At 38.3% G+C, this 18599-nt stretch overlaps 1 protein-coding gene across 4 annotated transcripts in view; it reads right to left on the reverse strand.

Moving 5' to 3' along the window:
- Window positions 1-641: 641 nt before the first annotated feature.
- EX1 (UvrB/UvrC domain protein (DUF3506)) overlaps window positions 642-18599 on the reverse strand; it is a 32301-nt gene continuing 14343 nt past the window's right edge. The window contains exons 5-12 of one of the 4 annotated variants that reach the window (XR_015976153.2): window positions 16698-16776; window positions 15504-16199; window positions 11526-11646; window positions 11194-11363; window positions 3152-3226; window positions 2982-3074; window positions 2730-2873; window positions 642-924 (exon numbers count right to left, since the gene is read on the reverse strand). Coding sequence is in view for 2 of the 4 variants with exons in the window: in XM_008778725.6 (XP_008776947.2) it covers window positions 2781-2873; window positions 2982-3074; window positions 3152-3226; window positions 11194-11363; window positions 11526-11646; window positions 15492-16199; window positions 16698-16776 (1339 nt within the window). In the remaining 2 variants the exon portion in view is untranslated. Of the gene's footprint in view, window positions 925-2729; window positions 2874-2981; window positions 3075-3151; window positions 3227-11193; window positions 11364-11525; window positions 11647-15491; window positions 16200-16697; window positions 16777-18599 lie in introns of all 4 variants that reach the window. The other 3 variants (XR_602490.6, XM_008778726.6, XM_008778725.6) reach the window with 3 other exon arrangements.

Raw genomic sequence — 18599 nt, forward strand, 5'->3', positions numbered from 1 at the left:
CATGAGAAGCTTGGAGAAGAATACAGTGGAATTCCTTAGCGTGCATACTTCCATGATGGACGGGAAGTTGGAGGCTTTGGGTCCAGTGATTGTCAACGTGGCATTAGCAATAACGCAAATCAACATGGTTGAGGATTTGTAACTTTGGAGCGTATACCATTACATATGACTAGTATTTAGCACGTAATGCACTTGCGTGTCTTCAAAAGGCATTGTGATCTCAAAAACAAAGACCATTAGATGTCAATATCCATTCCTTCGTTAGTTTGTTTGACTCAAATTTTAGGGTCAAGGGTTCTATTCAAAACTAAAGTATGAGAGGCTTTAAAGGATCCCTAGCCAGTATTATAGGAATGATTATTGAGGAAGGAGATGTTTCGAAAGGTAGGAGCTATGAGGTTTGGTTGTGCAATCACTGAAGTTGGATAGCTAGTATTCTGTTGTTAGTCTCTAATGTGAAAAACCTAGCCAGCCAAATGGTGAATATGCCTGCCCTAAATAAGAAGCAATGGACTGGCTTGTATGTTAATTTTGTCATAGCAAACATTGTTTCTTGGTGACACTTGACATGGTTACAATTCTATTTAGGAAAATAATAATTGCATATGGAGACAATTGCACCTTCACGTATAGCTTGTAGGTTTAGTACATGTAACAAGTAAAAGTCATCATATATAGAAGCAAAATTTGCAAAGGTTAAGAGCATATACAACCATCATTTAGTTCTTCGGTTGACAATGTACATGGAAGTGGTATAGGAAAGAAAGGAAGACTTGATTTTGGGAAGCAAGGTGACAGATTTCGTAGTTCTTTTTTCTGATTCTGGTGGTGCTTGATTCTGCACGTACCGTCCAGTGAGCAATGTGCCGTGCAGCTTAGACAATCCACGCTTTCAATTTCTATACAGGCTTCATCAAATGTAGCCTGATTCATGGAATTATGAAACCACATGAAAATAAATATTAATCAACAAAGACAACCATCTGAGTTTGAGTCAAGAGCACTTTACTTCAACATGCAGAATATCGGCAGTATTAAATAACCATTAACAACCAGGCATCAAATTTAACACTGATCCACAAGATACTATTTGAATTAAATGTTTTAAGAAAAATCATGAGTTCCTGCATGGTAAATAAATAATGCACAAGCAAGCAAGCACAGCTCATGCAAGCTGCATGCTACAAATGCGCATGCATGCATGCATGCACACACACATACGCTCATTGCACACACGTGTGCATGCAGCATGTGCAGATACATGGCTGTACATATACATGTGTGCATACTAATATCATAACATGAAAGGCTTGGAGCCCAACCACATGGCTACTTTATGAAATCTTCAGAGTTTTTTTTTTCCCGGCTATTCAGGCGTTAGCGGTTCCAGTGCTTCTATTTTTCTTCCTATTTGGGCATTATTACAGTCCCAGTGCTTCTCTATCTCAGTGATAACTCTCTATACTTGCTAAATTTAAATATTCAGCCCATGATGCTCATTCTGCTTGAACAAGCACCAGATGAGCACAAGCATATATAATCTTAACTACAACCATCAATCCCTTCCCCAACCAATGTTCCAACTCCATTTCACAACTTCCATTTATGATGTAAGTCTTTATCTCCTCTTCCTACAGATCCTTCTATATAAATTTGGTTACTCTCCTTAACAGGCCTCCAAGAGTCATTCTTTAGCAGTAATCCAATCTCCCATTGACCTCAATCGGTCAATCTCTACACTTCATCCAACATACAAATCCCTCAATTTGTCTTTGTTGATTCACCATATCTTTATCTTAATATTCTCATCATTGACAAATTCATCTCATTGGCTTCAGGCCTCTATTGTGCGATACGCCGAACCCTATCAATACATAACTTATTATAAAATCCATTCTGTTGGTCACATAACACCCCAAAAGGGCATCTTCACTCCACCCACCCAACTCTAGTTCTCTTAGAGATACTTTCATTGAACTCTATTATTTTATAATGTCTAATTCAAAAGGCCAACTAATTGTGGTATCTCTTGGTCAGCACTTTGAACAGAGCCTCAATTTTTTCTATTCCCAAACTTGCAGTGACTAAATTTTATATACCATAATCCAGCATTTAACAATGTCTTTTTTTCTTGACAACAACCTAATATCTGCAAATAAGATACACCATGACACATCCTTCTGAATACTGGCATTTAATTAATTTACAAGTATGCTTGGTGGCAATCCTTAGTCTAATGATGGAATTATGAGAACATACTTCTTGTCTTGTCACATTACTTTTACCTTTGACAACTGCTGCATCTTGAGATTACATGTCCTCAAAAATATCGAGGTATTGTATATGCATTACCTTTTATCCTTATTGAAGCCCATCAATTGATTAAGAGGGTAACTTTTTGACCTAGCAAAAATCTAAATTGGATAACTGAAACTGCACATAAGTCCAATTCCCTCATACTTTATGTGATTTGGTACATTAATTTTATCATTTTAGATGGGTATCAAAATATTTCTCCAATCATATGGTATTTTTCTGGCTTTCAAGGTTCCACAAGAAACTATCCACAATATTTAAGTGTTATAATTTGGATAATATTAAAAGCAAACCATTCTAATACAACTGACTTTTTTAACAACTGTAGAATATTTCTCACTTGATGTTAGAGAATGCATCCGCACCAAATGTTCTGAAAATATTTAAATGGAATACAGCAAAATATGGGTTACCTACATATCTGAAATGAGGTATCCTGATCACCTTCTGCATGCGGTAGCAATCTAATCTGGAAGCTTTAACCGATTAAAGAATAACAAGATATTATATCCTGATGTCCAATAAACAAATCCAATAACAGGGCCTCCTCTAATATACTGCACAAGTTCAATAATTGGTCACATAAGCAATTTGATGCTTGGAAAATGCTTTTTAAAGCAAGCCCAAAAATGAAACCAGAATCTATATATAAAGAAAAGAAGTACCTTTCCATCAAGAATGACAAGCTCGCCATCAACCCATCGAGGATTTCTGAACCCAGGATCAGCCAGCCTCCCTTGTCCCTTGTATCTAGCAACCTGGAGTAGTGATGATACTTAGGATCTACTTCAGTGTTATGCAGGATGAATATTCAAATTGTTAATAGGAAGAGTACCACTCCAAATTCTTCAGGAATTATCCCCTTATGAGGCAGCTGATATTGTTTGCCAATTTTAGCACGAAAGGTAACCTGTAAAAACCCATGAATTTCATATTTATGCAACTTGATAACTGTACAATTCCAAACACCAATATGAATCACAAGTGCCAACCTGTAAAACTGAGATATCCGTATATAACAACCAAGAATTTGCCCCCATAGTATTTTAGTACGAAATTTTATTCAAATAAGTTGAAATGTATTAAGATTATCATAAAAGTATTGGCTATTATCATAAAACGTGAGAAGGAACATATGGAACAGAATGCAATAAATTAATCCAACTGGATGCTACAGTAATATAGTACAAATTGACACTTATTATGAAACAAATCAGTAGGTTAGAATACATAAACAGCTCTTATTTTAAAATCAAAGGCCGAACACCTGAAGGAGGAAAGTATATAGAGCAAAATAATTACACCAGAGGGTGAGGTGTTGATGTACCACTGCAAGGATACATGTTAATATGATCAATTAGAATTAAGACACAACAGAGATGACAACAGGGAGTATAAAAAGAAATGATGCTCCATCTTGACATGTTCCAGTGCTATGCTTCTAAAAATCTGTTCAATTGAGTTGCTTGTTCTTTCATTCAGAAAAACAGTCAATACCCACCAAAATTTCGGTTCAACTAAGAAATCTTATTTCGATCTCCCTTCATACATCCTCCAAAAAAATTATTTTTGCACTTACAAAAATCCTTTTATGATACAATTCTTTAATCAACTAGAATACATGCCACAGAATATAACAGATAACTTAATGTAACAGATAAGGAAGGGCCCACTTGGTATTGCTTTTGATTTTTGTATCTGTTTTCAATAAGTCCAAGAAGAAAAATGAACTAGACTGTACAACATGTACGACAAAACCCTTCTGTTTTTTTTTTCTTTTTTAATTGTTTGTAAAGTCTTTGGATCTTTCTCTACCACTTCCCCATTGTCTAGCATTTGTCCTCCACTTCCTTAAAGACCCCTCACTCCCTTGCCCAACCCCCTGATCTCAAGAACTTGGTCATTCAGCCTTCCTTCTTCTATACCTTAATCCAGGACCTCTCCGGTCTCTAGAAGTCCCTCATCCAGTGGATCGAACCCCACCAATACTCTCCAACTTCCTCAGATAGACGAACCAAGTTGTCACCATTGAGTCCTTATTGTTACCAGCCACATGTCAGTGCCATCTGACTCTAGGTTGACATGTAGCAAAAGGTTCTCTCACTTAACAACTTTACCTTTGCCTTTGCTCTCAAAGGACTATGCTAAACTCCTGAACCACAACATCTTCTTAAAGATCCACAATTATGTTTTGAATGCAAGGATCGAGTCAAAGGTGTTTGTTAAGATTAATGCTCTAAACTCGTCGATTTGACCGCACCATTTCGGCACATAAATCTTGAATCACAATTTGACTCCATGTCAACTCCGATCGGGGTATGAAGAAACTATGGTTGAGATAACAGGAAATAGATGGAACCTTGTCCACCTCTTTCAAAGGTCAAAACCTTCCTCACCTGTAACCTTGACTCTAATCCACCTTCCTCATGGCTCTTCACTCCATGGCCACCTTCTAGCAAAGACCCATGCTATCCTCTCTCCTCCATCATCTTTTAGACATCAAGGCCACCATCATTATTTCTCCTTCCTTTGCTTCTCAAATGTCAAACCACCACATCCATCCTTCCCTTCATATCACTCATGTATCCCTCTCCTGACATGGAGTTCTTGACGTCATCCATCACTCCATTCCAATCACAAGCTCCAAGATTCAACCTCAATTGCCGCTCGACCTAGGCTGCCCTAGCCACCGAGATTCCGAGCAGATGAAACCCGTAGAGAAGAGATATTAAGCTAGGGTTTTTTCCCCTTTTCTTTCATTCCATCACATTCGAGTTGATTCACACAGTTTATTGTGCTGTCTCGACCAGCGATTCGAACAATCAAACAACTCAGGTCATCAGTTCCAATGTGTTTGTAAATACTTCACATTTTCATATGGCCCAACATGTAATTGCTCTTCGATGATTGTTTGAGCAAGTCGATCTGGTGCACCCACCTGGCTCTCTAAACACTAGTTAAGAATAGTCTAATCTATCATATGTCAGTGTGGCAGTTCATAGCTTGGTTGATGAATTGATGTGGTAAATGTCATGTCGTTCACCACTATCACTAGCAGGTATATAGGTCAAGGAAGATTGGAATACAATAAGTTTTAAAGGTTTTTGGAGATGGATTTGATGCTGGATAGTTTCACTCTCGCCATGGTCTAGATGCCCTATTCCGAATTAAGGGTCTGAAATATTGGGGAACAGATATATTAGTACATGAAACATGTACGAAATATGCTTATGAAACATTAAGGATGTTTTTGTTGCTATTTAGCTCATAGATTTGTAAATGAAATGTGAAAACATGGAGAAAGATCAAAGTATTTTTAATGGATGTCTGAGAAGGATGTCATGTTTGGGGAGAGGGGTACATCTTCTAAACCTTCATAGAGTTTGGAAGAGATTTACTTGAATCACATGATGCTTTATTTGGAAGCGAAGCCACTAGTGTCAGTCAAAGGCACCATCGAGCATGGGAAAGTGACCTATCACCGGCAATGAGAACATGGCATGTTTGGACAAGTGTAAGGGGACGATGGTGGCACACGCCTACTTTGGGAGCCAGCTGGTATTGGTGTCACCATTTATGACAGCATTGGTAGCAGAGTTAAAGACAAGAGGGGAGATGCTGGTTTGATGCATGAAGAGGGACACGCCAATGCCAACACATTTTAACAAGTGGGTTGCAGAATGAACAAAAAAGAAGATAGAATGGCAATTTAAAGGAATTTAGGCTCAATTCCTCTTTAAAATTTGACTCATTTTTAAAGTTTAGTGCATAATGAGTCACAAGATTAGGAAAGCATGAAGTACCTTACAATCATAATCTTGGCAAAATAATTACAACTAAATGATCCTACTGTTTAGCAAAATGCCACTCCTTTTGTCAACTTAATTCTATTTCTAACCCTTTACTCAACTGAACACCTTTTGCAAAAGACACTAAAAATTTCTTAATTTCATTCCCCATTAAAGAAACCCATATAGTAGAAAGCACTTGAATATACAATTATAGATTCTAATGATCAATCATGGTTGCACTCAAAATAGGACCACTTTAACCAACCAAGGAAATAACTTAATACCAACCCCAAGAGTAGCACAGTTTTAAGAAATTAAGTACTTAGACTTACATTTAGGACTCTTATTGGTGCAAGTGCCGCTCACTTTTCTTCATATAGTCTTATATTTGATAGATTGTCATCTGAAACATTTTTATTCCCCCTAGAAATTTTCGCTCTCCACATGATGATAGGACCTCTGATTATAAATAGACGTTTGATAGTGTTTAAAATTAATGATTGCTTCATATCCATGATGATCAATTAATTCATATGATGACCTAATTAAATGATCAGTTCCTAATGTACCAAATTAATTTTGCTTTTGATTAGAGGATACATGATGGATAGTGCTTAGATCATGGAACCCATTGTGATGAACTTTTTGATTAGTGGATTTATGATGATGGGTTCTTTGATTGAAAATCAACTCCTTCTCCACTACGTTTGACATTAAATAAGCCCCTTTGAATGTGATCTTGATTTTATATCACGGGCACCAGCCCAAGTGCCTTTACTATTAAAAAAGTGAGGGAAAACCGATATGCATGCATGCACGCAAGCACACCTAAACACGTGGCCACAAAAGTTTTTGAATGTTTCATGCATGGTTTCAAATCTTGGTGGGACATCCCATAGGATGCCAAGATGGACACCATCCCAAGTGTTGGGATGGACCATCTGCCATTTTCCCAGCATCCCGATTGGCGTGTCCTAGGACATCCTCCATCCCAAATGTCTTGAAGGGGAAGGATGGTGGTATATCCCATTCCACAAAAAAACTAGGATGACCTCGTCCCATGGGATTTGAAACTTTGGTTGCATATGAGAACTATACCATGCATGCTAGTTTTCACATATGGGCACCATCCTCCCAACCCACCCACCCACCCACTTTGACCTTTTACAAGTTTGCAAGAGGCTGGCCATGTAACCATGCCACACACTAGTCCAATGCTAGCATGGTACACGGCATGCCATATGGCAGAAACCACCATATGCTTGTGTTTAACTCGTAACTGCAAACATACATGCAAGCAGAAACTCTACCATTCTATATACTCATTTCTATTGCTAACCTATTATTCAAGCTAACACCTTTCCATAACAAGAGATAAACAAAAAATAATCCCTAAATCATAAAATATACAATTTCCACAAAAACTCATATTGAATCAGACAAGTCGATCCAATGCACATTTATGATGATCGATGACTAAAGACAGAACCCTAAATAATGTTTGCACAACTCCGAGACCAACACAAGGGAGGGAGGGAGAGGGAGAGGGAGGGGGGCTGGCACGTGGGCAGCAGACGGAGGCCGGCACCTGGGCAGCAGGCGGAGGCCATGGTTGTTCCCCTGTTTCGTTAGAAACAGACGTCCGACTACTAAAAAATTTCGCGATCGGCACATCGCTTGCCGGCTTCACTTAAAAATCGCAAAATTATGATTTACCGACTTTACTTAAAAATTGCGAAATATTTCAGCGGTCGGATTCAAAACAGAGGAACAACCGCGGCCTCCGCCTACTGCCCGGACGTCGGCCTCCACCACCCTCTGTCGGCCTCCCTCCCTCTCCCCCCTTCTCTCTCTCTTTTTCTCTCTCCTGCCTCCTCTATCGTGGCACGGGCCCATACCAACTCGTATCGCCGGACAACCGGTACAGTGCTCGATACCGGCATAGCAAACCATGGTCTCAAAGAATATAGCATGACACACTCAAAATTTGGACATAGGTCATTGCTAAATGTCTTGCATGTACATCATATGCATATAAATGAATATTTAGTAAAAAATACACATATAGATACCTAGTCACATATATGTATGTATATCATATGCATATAAATGAATATTTAGTAAAAAATACACATATAGATACCTAGTCACATATTTGCATAACTATAAACATGCATACATCTAAATACATTTAGTAAAATATGTAAATTGAGTTATTAAAGAAGACTTATATGAAACTGATGTTTTAAATACTGGTCTGAAACCGTGCTATTTTTCCATCAAGACAGTTTGAAAAATTATCGATATCAACCGATATGGCCAGTACAGTACCACCACTATGGACTAGTAAAGATCTTTATGGCCAGTACGTATTGGTATAGCTATTTCAGCATTTCAACACCCCTATCGATGTAAATTTGTGCTTAGAGAGGTACGGTATGAGCCATAACATCCAATTTCGGTAGTTTTTGAAACCATGTGAAAAATTTAAAATGCATTCTTATGAAACACTATAGTCCCCTCTCGTGTGGCACTCTTCCCGACATGCAAAGGCACACATGTAACAGCATACAATCATGCCATGTGCCTATAAGACATTGGCAGATCTATAAGGACAGACCCTTTAATGTTCTCTATTTACAGGATGCTTTATGACACAATTACCATGCTAAACCTAGGCCTCATAGGCACAGCTTATGACACTTTGACATTATAGAAGCAAAACCATTCATATCCCAACTACTTAATTCAATGCATTAGGTGGAAATGATTTCATGATTTGTACATCAATTACAAAAAATACCTTAACTCTAAAAACTTAAGAAAACATTAATAAAACTGAACCAACATTAGATTACTACCGAGAAACACAAATTAAGATTCTATAATGACTAATTGACCTTAAGCAAGCTCCCAAGAGGGCCCCACATCATCCAATCAAGGAATGCCAAACCGATTTGTATAGCCCGATTCAGGCCAAACCGAGCCAACCCGGTCTCTGACCGGGTCGGTTCAGGCATATAAAACGGACTGGTTCCCAGTTCCGTTTCTTTTTGGCCAGGACTCAGTGCGAACCGGTCGGTTTGCACCAAGTCCAGTTAGATTTGCCACAGTGCGCGCACGTTGTGGCATTTTTGACGACTGGTTTGGACCAGTTCGGTCCGGTCTGAACCGGCACCGGGTGCCAACCGGTATGGATCCCGGTACCGGTTCGGCAATCCTTGCATCCAACATATTCCAAATCCAAGCTTGAGCATTAGAACCAGTCTTAGGCCGCCATTTATAGGTCTTCTATGGGTGCTACCAACGTCCTCCATCAAGGTTGTTTGATCTTCCGCGGCAATTTTAGAATCTTGATGATTTCCTTCTATGTATGTCTTGATTGCAACAAATTTCATGCAAATTTCTTTCAGTTATATGATCATTTTCTCCTTTTGCTCTTCTTTCACTTGTTTAACTGCAATGCTCTCCTTGTCTTCCTCAACCTCCCTTCCAAATTGACAATTTATTAGATGCTAAAAATATTGTTGTCCTCTCTTTTATGTCTTCTTCATGCACCTGACGTGAGCTGTCAGTGATGCAACACTTTGCTTTTCATGTCTTGAGGTTGTAAACATCGCTGAGGTATGCATTTTCTGTACACATGCAAATATCCTAACTTGGAATTTTTGTGATTTAATCTGCTCATAATTTCTTCTCGAACAATGGTAATTAAAAGCTTGCAAAGGTTCTATCATTGTATCAAGTTTATCATGCATGCTAATCAACAAGTCAACTTATTGTCCTAGTGTCAAAAGGCCCCTGTCAATTTCATCCCAGCACAATCCTCGATGACTGTACATGGTGGGTAACCTAGGATCAGATGCCGAACTGATGTAGGACAGTCAAGGGAAGAGATCTATTAGAGTTTGGAAACAGGCGAAAACCAAAAAGGCTAGAAAATTGAGTTCAGTCCAGAGTTTTGATCTAGACTGAATTATGGAAGTTGGAATATTGATGCAAAATTGATAGTAAATGCTATTGATGAATCCACCTAATATGAACTTACGCCTTCATTGGGGAATGCATAGGGTTTGGATGTGCTTAGAGATAGATTTAAGGCATTGCTGTCCACCAGAAATCAGATCTGGGTTTCATATCTATGAACTAGCATGGTAAGTCGCATGAAGGAAAGAGAATCTAACCCAAGGATTTGGGATTAAAGTTTAAGTGACAAACTGAAATCTAAATAAAGAAATAAAGGGTTTCAAAGGGGCTCCTAGACAACTATTCTATGCAGTATATTTATGACTGGATTGCTGGTTCTCTAGGTATCAAGAACAGCAATTTGGGAGCAATAGAGAATAAAGGAAAACAGAAATAAATCTAAAGAAAAAAAAAGGAACTAAAAGAAAACACAGACTATCATGAAGAACAAATATTAAGATAAAAGATGATACTGGACTCACTCCAGGACCTAGGAATCACACCTAGGGGCTCTTCTCACACCAGATCCATGCCTCAAAAGATATCAAATTCAGGAGCCACTAATTTGTGCATAAAGTTCACTCCACAAAACATAATATGTTCATATATCATTTAAGGCCCTTTATATAACCAAAAAAAAAAAACTGATTCAACTATACTTCAAAAACCCCAAAACTGCCCTTGATAAGGCACTGCTATTGTTCACAGTGCCATGAACAGCAACAATACAGTAAATCGACCCCATAACTAAAACTGAAAGTAACTAAAAATCTAAACATAAAATACAGAAATTCATAACTAAAATGAGATCTAATTGAAACCCCAAGCCACAGACTGGTCACGCATTATTGCACGAACTTGGATCTCCATTAGTGAATGTACCCATTGTAACATCTCTCTTGCATCCAGAAAAGATTGCTATCAGTATGAATGCTAAGAACTCAATTAATTTATGGATTATACAAAACGAGTTCATTTCTGAAAATATCAAGCTTCCAGTACCTTCTGAAAATATATAAAAGCTGGCATAGTCTCAGAATATAGAATACCATATCTAATGCTAATATGCTCTGTAAAATTTAATGTTAAAGATAGTTGTAGAAACAAGGAAAAGGGATACCTGACCAGCTGGAACAGAAAGATGCCCAGTTAATTTGATGGCTTCAACATATTCATAAAATTCCAAATTCGCTTGCTTCTGAGTTGCAGGATCCTCTTGCCATTGACCAAACTTACGTTTCAAATGGAGGATTTCAGAGGTGTACATTCCATGAGCTCCAACATAAAGGCCTAAAATGAGAATTAATAATGAAAACTGATTATGATTTACCAATGAAACCCAGACGTCTAGATGAAACAGAAGAACACAAGAACAAGAACTTGGTAATATAATCATCATATTGCTAGAAGTTTAAATTTAAACCAATCAGTGTTGATTTTACAGTGATATACCAGTAAGGGGATCTGAAGTTGCTGGTATCTCAATACGGTTGAAGAGTGTTGGTCCTAACAAAGGCTGATGATTCTGGCGATTAGCTGCAAAACTGATTAATTCTCCAATGTCTCTAAGCACCTGCATAATGAATTCAAAGAAACAAAAAGCTTTATTTATATCTGTGAGTACAAAGTTTCTAGTTTCACTAAAAACATTCAGCTAGCTGGAACAAATCTTGTGCATGGTTTAACTAAAGTTCACCAAACCGCCCCGAACCCCTCCCCCCCCCCCCCCCCAAATTCGGGACGTACCGAACCGGGCAGTTGGAGCCGTTTGAAGCGGTACCGGTGCAAAGTGCCTGATTCATACCAACACAGGGTGATTTGGGCTCCACATTCCCACGCCCCCACAACTTCAACAATTGAGAGGGAGGCTCTTAGAAGGCCTCTTATGCCTTCTCAGCCCCTCTTTCTCTCATTTTTTTAAAAAATCCAGAAAAATCCCCCAGAACACTGGATTTCACTGATTTCAAACTGGAATGAAGCTCAAATTAGATAAAATACCTCTCCCCCACCTCTTTTCAAGCTTCTTCTTTGGTTTAGTGGCTGAAAATCAGCAAAAAGAATGGAAAAATAAGAGTGGTCATGCTAAAATTCACGATGTACGGATGATCTACACAATCCCACCAAAATCATAAATTTTCATTAACTCTATAGCTTTTAAACTAAAAAAATATTTCCAGAATAGAAATTAAAAAAATAAAATAAATGTCAAAAAAAGTCCATAAAATTAGTATCATGATTAGGGGTATGCATGATACTTTCTATCAAAATTTGGTGTTAATTTATTTAAATTTGGGCATGATCATGCACATCGTCACATAAACCCAAATTTGAATAAATTTGAAAAATAAGTGGTGTTTTGTGCATACCCACAGGCTAAGAAAAATAGATGCAACATCCTTGGTAGGATGCTACATGGGAGGTCAAATTAATTTTTCAAATATTTTATATTTAAAAAATAATTTCTAAATAAAAAATAAAAAATATATAAATAATAAAAATATAAAAATTTAGTATTATGTATGGATAATTCAGATGTATTTTCTGAAGTAGAAAACTAATTTTTTGCATTAAAAAAAATTGACTATTTTTAAAAAATAATTAAATACATGCGAGATAAAAATATATGTAGCATTCTTATTAGGATTCTATATTATTCCGAATTAAAACAAATTTTCTAAATATTTTCCTATTTAATGTTAATTTATTAATTAAAATTTAATTAAAATATAATTAAAATTTATTCAATGAATTGTAGAAATTGTAAAAAAATTTGTCTTACATGTAGATAATGTATACTGTTGTTTCTAGGCTAATTTGAATGTGTTCTGCAAACATGCGGGAATGGATCCACATAAAAGGACCAAAAGCATGACATTGGTTGGGATCATAGAATCATGCTCTTAGGCTCGCACCACTGTAGGTGCAAATGGTGCAACATAGAGTTCAAAAGAGGAGAGGTTGCCAAGTTGAAATAGTATCTAAGTAGTGGTTTTCTGTATCCATATGTCGAAAATACCTGCTAAAAGTCTGGCAGCTTATGAAGCACTTTGTCGATTTCAAGGCGGCCAAGCAAAAGACTGCAAAGAAGAGTGTAGAGGTGGAATGTTGGGCAATATAGCCACCATCGTATCACTCTAGGTATTTGGAAGGCACTGAGGAGTCCATACCCTATGATGAGGAGTAGATTCAAGCTGCCGTTCAGGCAAGCCTGAATGACCAATAGTAGTGGGACAAGATTGCTCGTCATAGGGTTCAGTTTTTAGGTTGGGCCTTCTCAATACAAGTCAAGCTCTAGTTCTGAAGCCGTCAGGGTAGATCCAGAGTTTAGGACAACCCTCTCAATTAGAGAGGCCGTCGGTAGAGGCGGCAGCCAGTTAGCATCGATGTTTGGGACCTTTGGCAGTAGAAATGGAAAAAAGGCCTCTAGGGAGATTCCTGTAGGGGCACTATTCATGATCTAGATCTATATGCCTTTCTAAGCAGAGATTTGAAGCAATAGAAGATACAAATTATACTACTCAAGGATAAGAAAGACATGTAGAGAGCTATTGCATCATGGTTCTACTTTAGCATAACCCAGTTAATTCGACAGACAACACATACTATCAATTTGTCATCGCCTTCATATAAAGCGTTGTACTGGGTGTGGATCTATCAGGGGATATCTACAATGATCTATTGGACAACAATCAAGAGAAGTTGCAAAAATGGATAGCCTTTTAGCCAAATAAATGGGACACGTATGGATTGACTACGATGTATAATGATTGGATAGGTCCTAGCAGGCAGTGCATAATGAACCTTCTGATATACTGTAATATGAAAACCTTCTTCTACAAGTAGATGCTTCCGATCAGGTGCATGATGATTAAGACATCCTCATATTGACGGAGAAGGTGCTCGATCAGGTAGGAGAGCAAGTGGTCATACAAGTGGTCACCGATAATGGTCCACAATACAAGACTGCCGAGGAGATCTTGACAGACAGACGACCATATATTCTGCACCCCATGTGTTGTACATTGCATTGATCTCATATTGATGAACATTGGGAGATTTGCAAAGTGAAGCAGGTCGCACGGTCGGCCTAGTTCATCACACAATTCATCTACAACCACACATGGGTATTTGTTTTGATGAGAAAGTACACAGGGAACGACATCTTGACGCCAACAGTCACACGATTTGCGATAAATTACATTGCAGAGCTATGTCAAATGTTTGTCAGTGTCAAATGACAAGTCACCAGGTATGCCCGAATCAGCACTTAGAGTAGTTAGGTGGAGGCAAGCAAGGCAGTACCGAAACTGGCATTCATGCCAGTTGGCCAGCAGGATGGTACAATATGCCACCATGTCGTGCCGTCCTAACGTGAACCGACAAGAAAAATTGGAAGGAAGGGGAAGAGGGAGGAGAGAGGAAAAAAGAGACTTGAGAGGGAGAGGGCGGTGGCCGAAACAGAAGTGAGGGAGGGGGGGAGAAAGGGCTTTCAAAGCCCTCTCTCCATGCATCGAAATAGGGGCTTCTACCCCTTTTCATATTTTTTTTGAACTTTTTAAGTGAAGTCCACAGCAACCTCCAACTTCACTTCAAAAATTTCAAAAAAAAAAAGAAAATATTAAGTGAACCATCCTGAGGTTGTTAGGTCTATATCGAACTGAACCAACACCAAATCGTGACGGTTCAATTTATTGGGCTACTTCAGTTTATAAATCTCCTCGCCCATGCTTCGATGGTTCGGATCTTCAAGAGCCTTCAAAGGCTCTCTTGCTCACTCTTTCTCTCCCCCCTCTTTGACGCTGGGTACAATCAATCACCCTCGAGGTAGGCCTTTCCAACTCTCTCTCTCCCTCCTTCCATCTACCCCTCCATCGGATGCTTGCTTGCTTGCTCGCTCTCACCCTCCCCTCTTCAATGCCACGATGGCGTTAGCCTCCCTCAAGCAAAGATTCCCCTCTCTCTCTCCCCCCTTGCCCCATCGGACCCTCACTCTCTCTCTCCCCTTCTTTGACGTAGCGACACCATTAGTCGCACTCAAGTTAAGCCTCCCCCCCTCCCTCCCTCCCTCCTCTCTCACTCTCTTCCTCCCTCTCCTTCTCCCTCTTCCTCCCCATGGTTCGGTACACCCCGGCTAGGTACGGTATGTACCAGAACCAATTGCTGGCCAGCACGAGCCCTAGTACTGGCATAGCAAACTTTGAATGAGACCATGATAAACAACAAAAAAGCACTCACCATCTTCTATAGAATTTGACAAATAAAGTATTGTGTTATCTTTAACAGTTATCAGAATAGCATTTACAAATTTTATTGGAAAGTAGTAGTAGTTTTGGAGGAAAAAACAAAGTAGTAACAGTGGTAGACTAAGTAGGATTAGTAGTAGTAGTAATAGTAGAACAAGAAAATGAAGACACCAACCTTCATGGTTACCTTCTCTTTGCTAAGGATGACCTTGGCAAGATCAGACATAACAAGATTAGCACTCAGCTGTGATGAATGTGGAGCAACTTTTTTCCCTGAAGCCTGTCCTTTCTTATTAGTAACAAATTCCCTCTCATCATGCTCTGGAACAAAGGAAAATGATATGTGATTCTTTTTCTCTAGCCTAGCTGGCATGCGGAAAAGATCTTCTGGAGGCACATCAGCATGCAGCTTTTGCATGAGACCCTCAATTACAATTTTTACTGGCATGGTGTTTTTCTCTTCAGAAAAATTGTTAGGTGCATCTCCAGCATTCATTTCTGTCTCTTCCATGTCACTGTCAGATTTAATGTCTTCGGGCTCTAAACTGTCTAACTCTTCATCATGTCCATCATCCTCTTCCTCTATTATCTCTTCAATAACTTTAGCAATCAAATCTCTGTCTACCCTCCCTGGAGCAACTACCTTTAAGACCTTGACCTTGACACCAGGAATAATATCTTGCAAAATGTTCTGTATACTGGTTAGCTCATCAGTCACATCAGAGTCATCATCCCCCTTCTCAAGTGATTCTATGTCCTCACTATATATACCATTTTGTCCTTCAGCTGAACTGTCTGATGGGTTTAGGCTGCTAATTTCATTTTTTATCCCACGCTTATGTAAGCCTCCAGAATCGTCACCATTCTGTTTCAAATACACTGCCTGAAAAGCAATTATTCTCATTAAGTCAAAGGATCAAGAAAAGGCAGTCAAATACAAAAAAATTCTTAATACAAAACAAGTATGCAATACTTGAATGAATAACCTCTAATTCAGAACCATAACAAGACTGAAAGATCAATTACAATTTCACTTGGATTTAAAGGCACTAACTGAGGTTAAGCATTAGTTTTATTTTGTTGCACAGAGTCATATAGTGATGCATGTGCGCGTATGAGTGAGCAAGGAGAGAGAAACACAGAAGAGAGAGAGAGAGAGAGAGAGAGAGAGAGAGAGAGAGAGAGAGAGTTTTGCCATTCTGCAAGACTATAGAAAGGTGAAAAGAGTTCTGTATGATACCTGCTTATTGTAACAAATTATCTTCGATCATTCAAAAATCAAATCAGTTATCTTGGATATACATTTGGTGGAGAATAGTTATAAATTAAATCTCAAAACAAAGAAAAGAACAGGTAAACATTCTCATGAGTCACAACATACCTGCTGCTTGTACTCTCCATTGATCACAGTGAAAAAAATTTCAAATAGAGGACAACCTGGCCTAGCTGTAGCAAGTTGCCTGCAATAATAGCAATAAAGTTCTTACAATTCAATCAAAGAATTCTGGTTTGAAGAATATGTGGACAAAGCAAGTTTGATCGACATTTAAGGTTTGGTATATAATACCATGTACATGGTTTGGACAAGAGAATGGAATTGCTTATGTCAAAAATCCTAGATGCCAAAGAAGAGATAACTATAATGTGGGGCTGGCAAAATGCGACCTAACCCATCAACCCAACCCATGTTCGACCTACCATAAGCAGATTTGTGTTTGGGCTAGATGGGTTTGGGTCATAAACAGGTCGACCCGTTTAACTTGTATAACATTCGGGTCAGGTTCAGGTTTCAGACATCTGACTCATTTAAACTGTTTAATATTTGGGTCAAATAACCCATTTAACCTATTTAACACCTACTTAACATGTTTCTATCTTATTTAACTCGACCAACTTAACATGTTTAACTTGTTTAAATCCATTTAACCCATTAAAAAACCCGTGTAACCTGTCTAACCTGTTTAACCTGATTTTACCTATTTGATAAATGGGCTAAGAGGGTTGGATCGGATTACTTGTTTAATAAATAGGTCGAGTTCAGATCTGAATTTTTGATCTATTTATTTAAAACACAGGTTGGGTTCGAGTTGACGAATTTTTAACCCGACCAGCATCCGACCCAATCCATATCTGACCCAATTGCCACCCCTACTATAATGTGGACCCTAGTGATATGCAAGGATTAAAATACTAGGCAAGTGGGCATCCTAGCTTGTGCCAAATGCAAAATGTAAGACTTTCCTACCATATCTGCCAAGTATAAATCATAGAAGTTTGATGCAAAATTTAAGACTACAGAAAGGTTTGATAGCCCAAATCAACAACAATGTCTACTGGACATATAATCTTAAAGTTCGTTTAGTATTTATTCCAATATAATTGCTAGGTCTCTCTAATCTTACCTAGAGTTGAAAGAGGATACATAGAGTTCTTAAGACCTGTGAAGCATGGATACAGATATGGGATATGAATACGGCACCACATGGATTCTGCAGATACAGCAAATCTTGAAAAAGAAAGACATCAAATAGTTAGGATACATCAAAGTGGGGGGGGGGGGGGGGGGGGGTGCGCGTAGGGGGGTGTACGTATGTAGCTAGACTTGGCTACATTTGAGTAGATGTCCATACATATCTGATCAGGTCTCCATTGGATGATAGAGGTCCTACATCAATGATCCGAACCCTTGGATGTAATCTACTACCTCTAGATTGCTTACATACCAAAAAATATATGATTTGGAGATTCCTAACCTATGAATCAAATGGTCAAAGACTCAAAATATTAGACAGTCTACGTAACATCAAATTATATATTTTCTTTTGATCACTTGATGCATAAGCTAGGAGTCTCCAAATCACAAATTTTTTTTGTATGTAAACAATCTAGAGATAGTAGATTACATCCAACAGCTTGGATCATTGATGTGGGGCACTGATCATCCAATGTAAACTTGATCAGATTTAAGTGGAGATTCACTCGAGTGTAGCCAAGTCTACCTAGCTACCTACACACACATATATGTATGTATGAAAAAAACATCCATAAAGCATAGTAGGCTATCAAAATAGCATAGTCTATGGTTTATGGAAAGCATTAACTTTAGAAGCTCATCATTTAGTCATTATTCCATAGACCATAATCCATACTTCATATTTTAAAATTAATATCATAGACTCAAAATTGACCCTCCCCCATATATTTTTAGAGGTATTTGGGAAGTATCAAAAGTGTCTCTTGGAATTATCCAGAGTATTTTTTTCACTTTGAAAATATGATACCT

The sequence above is a fragment of the Phoenix dactylifera genome, chromosome 3, assembly GCF_051530095.1.
Source record: "Phoenix dactylifera cultivar Ajwa chromosome 3, Ajwa_hap1_PhDact_Kaust_v1.1, whole genome shotgun sequence".
Taxonomy (NCBI): domain Eukaryota; kingdom Viridiplantae; phylum Streptophyta; class Magnoliopsida; order Arecales; family Arecaceae; genus Phoenix; species Phoenix dactylifera.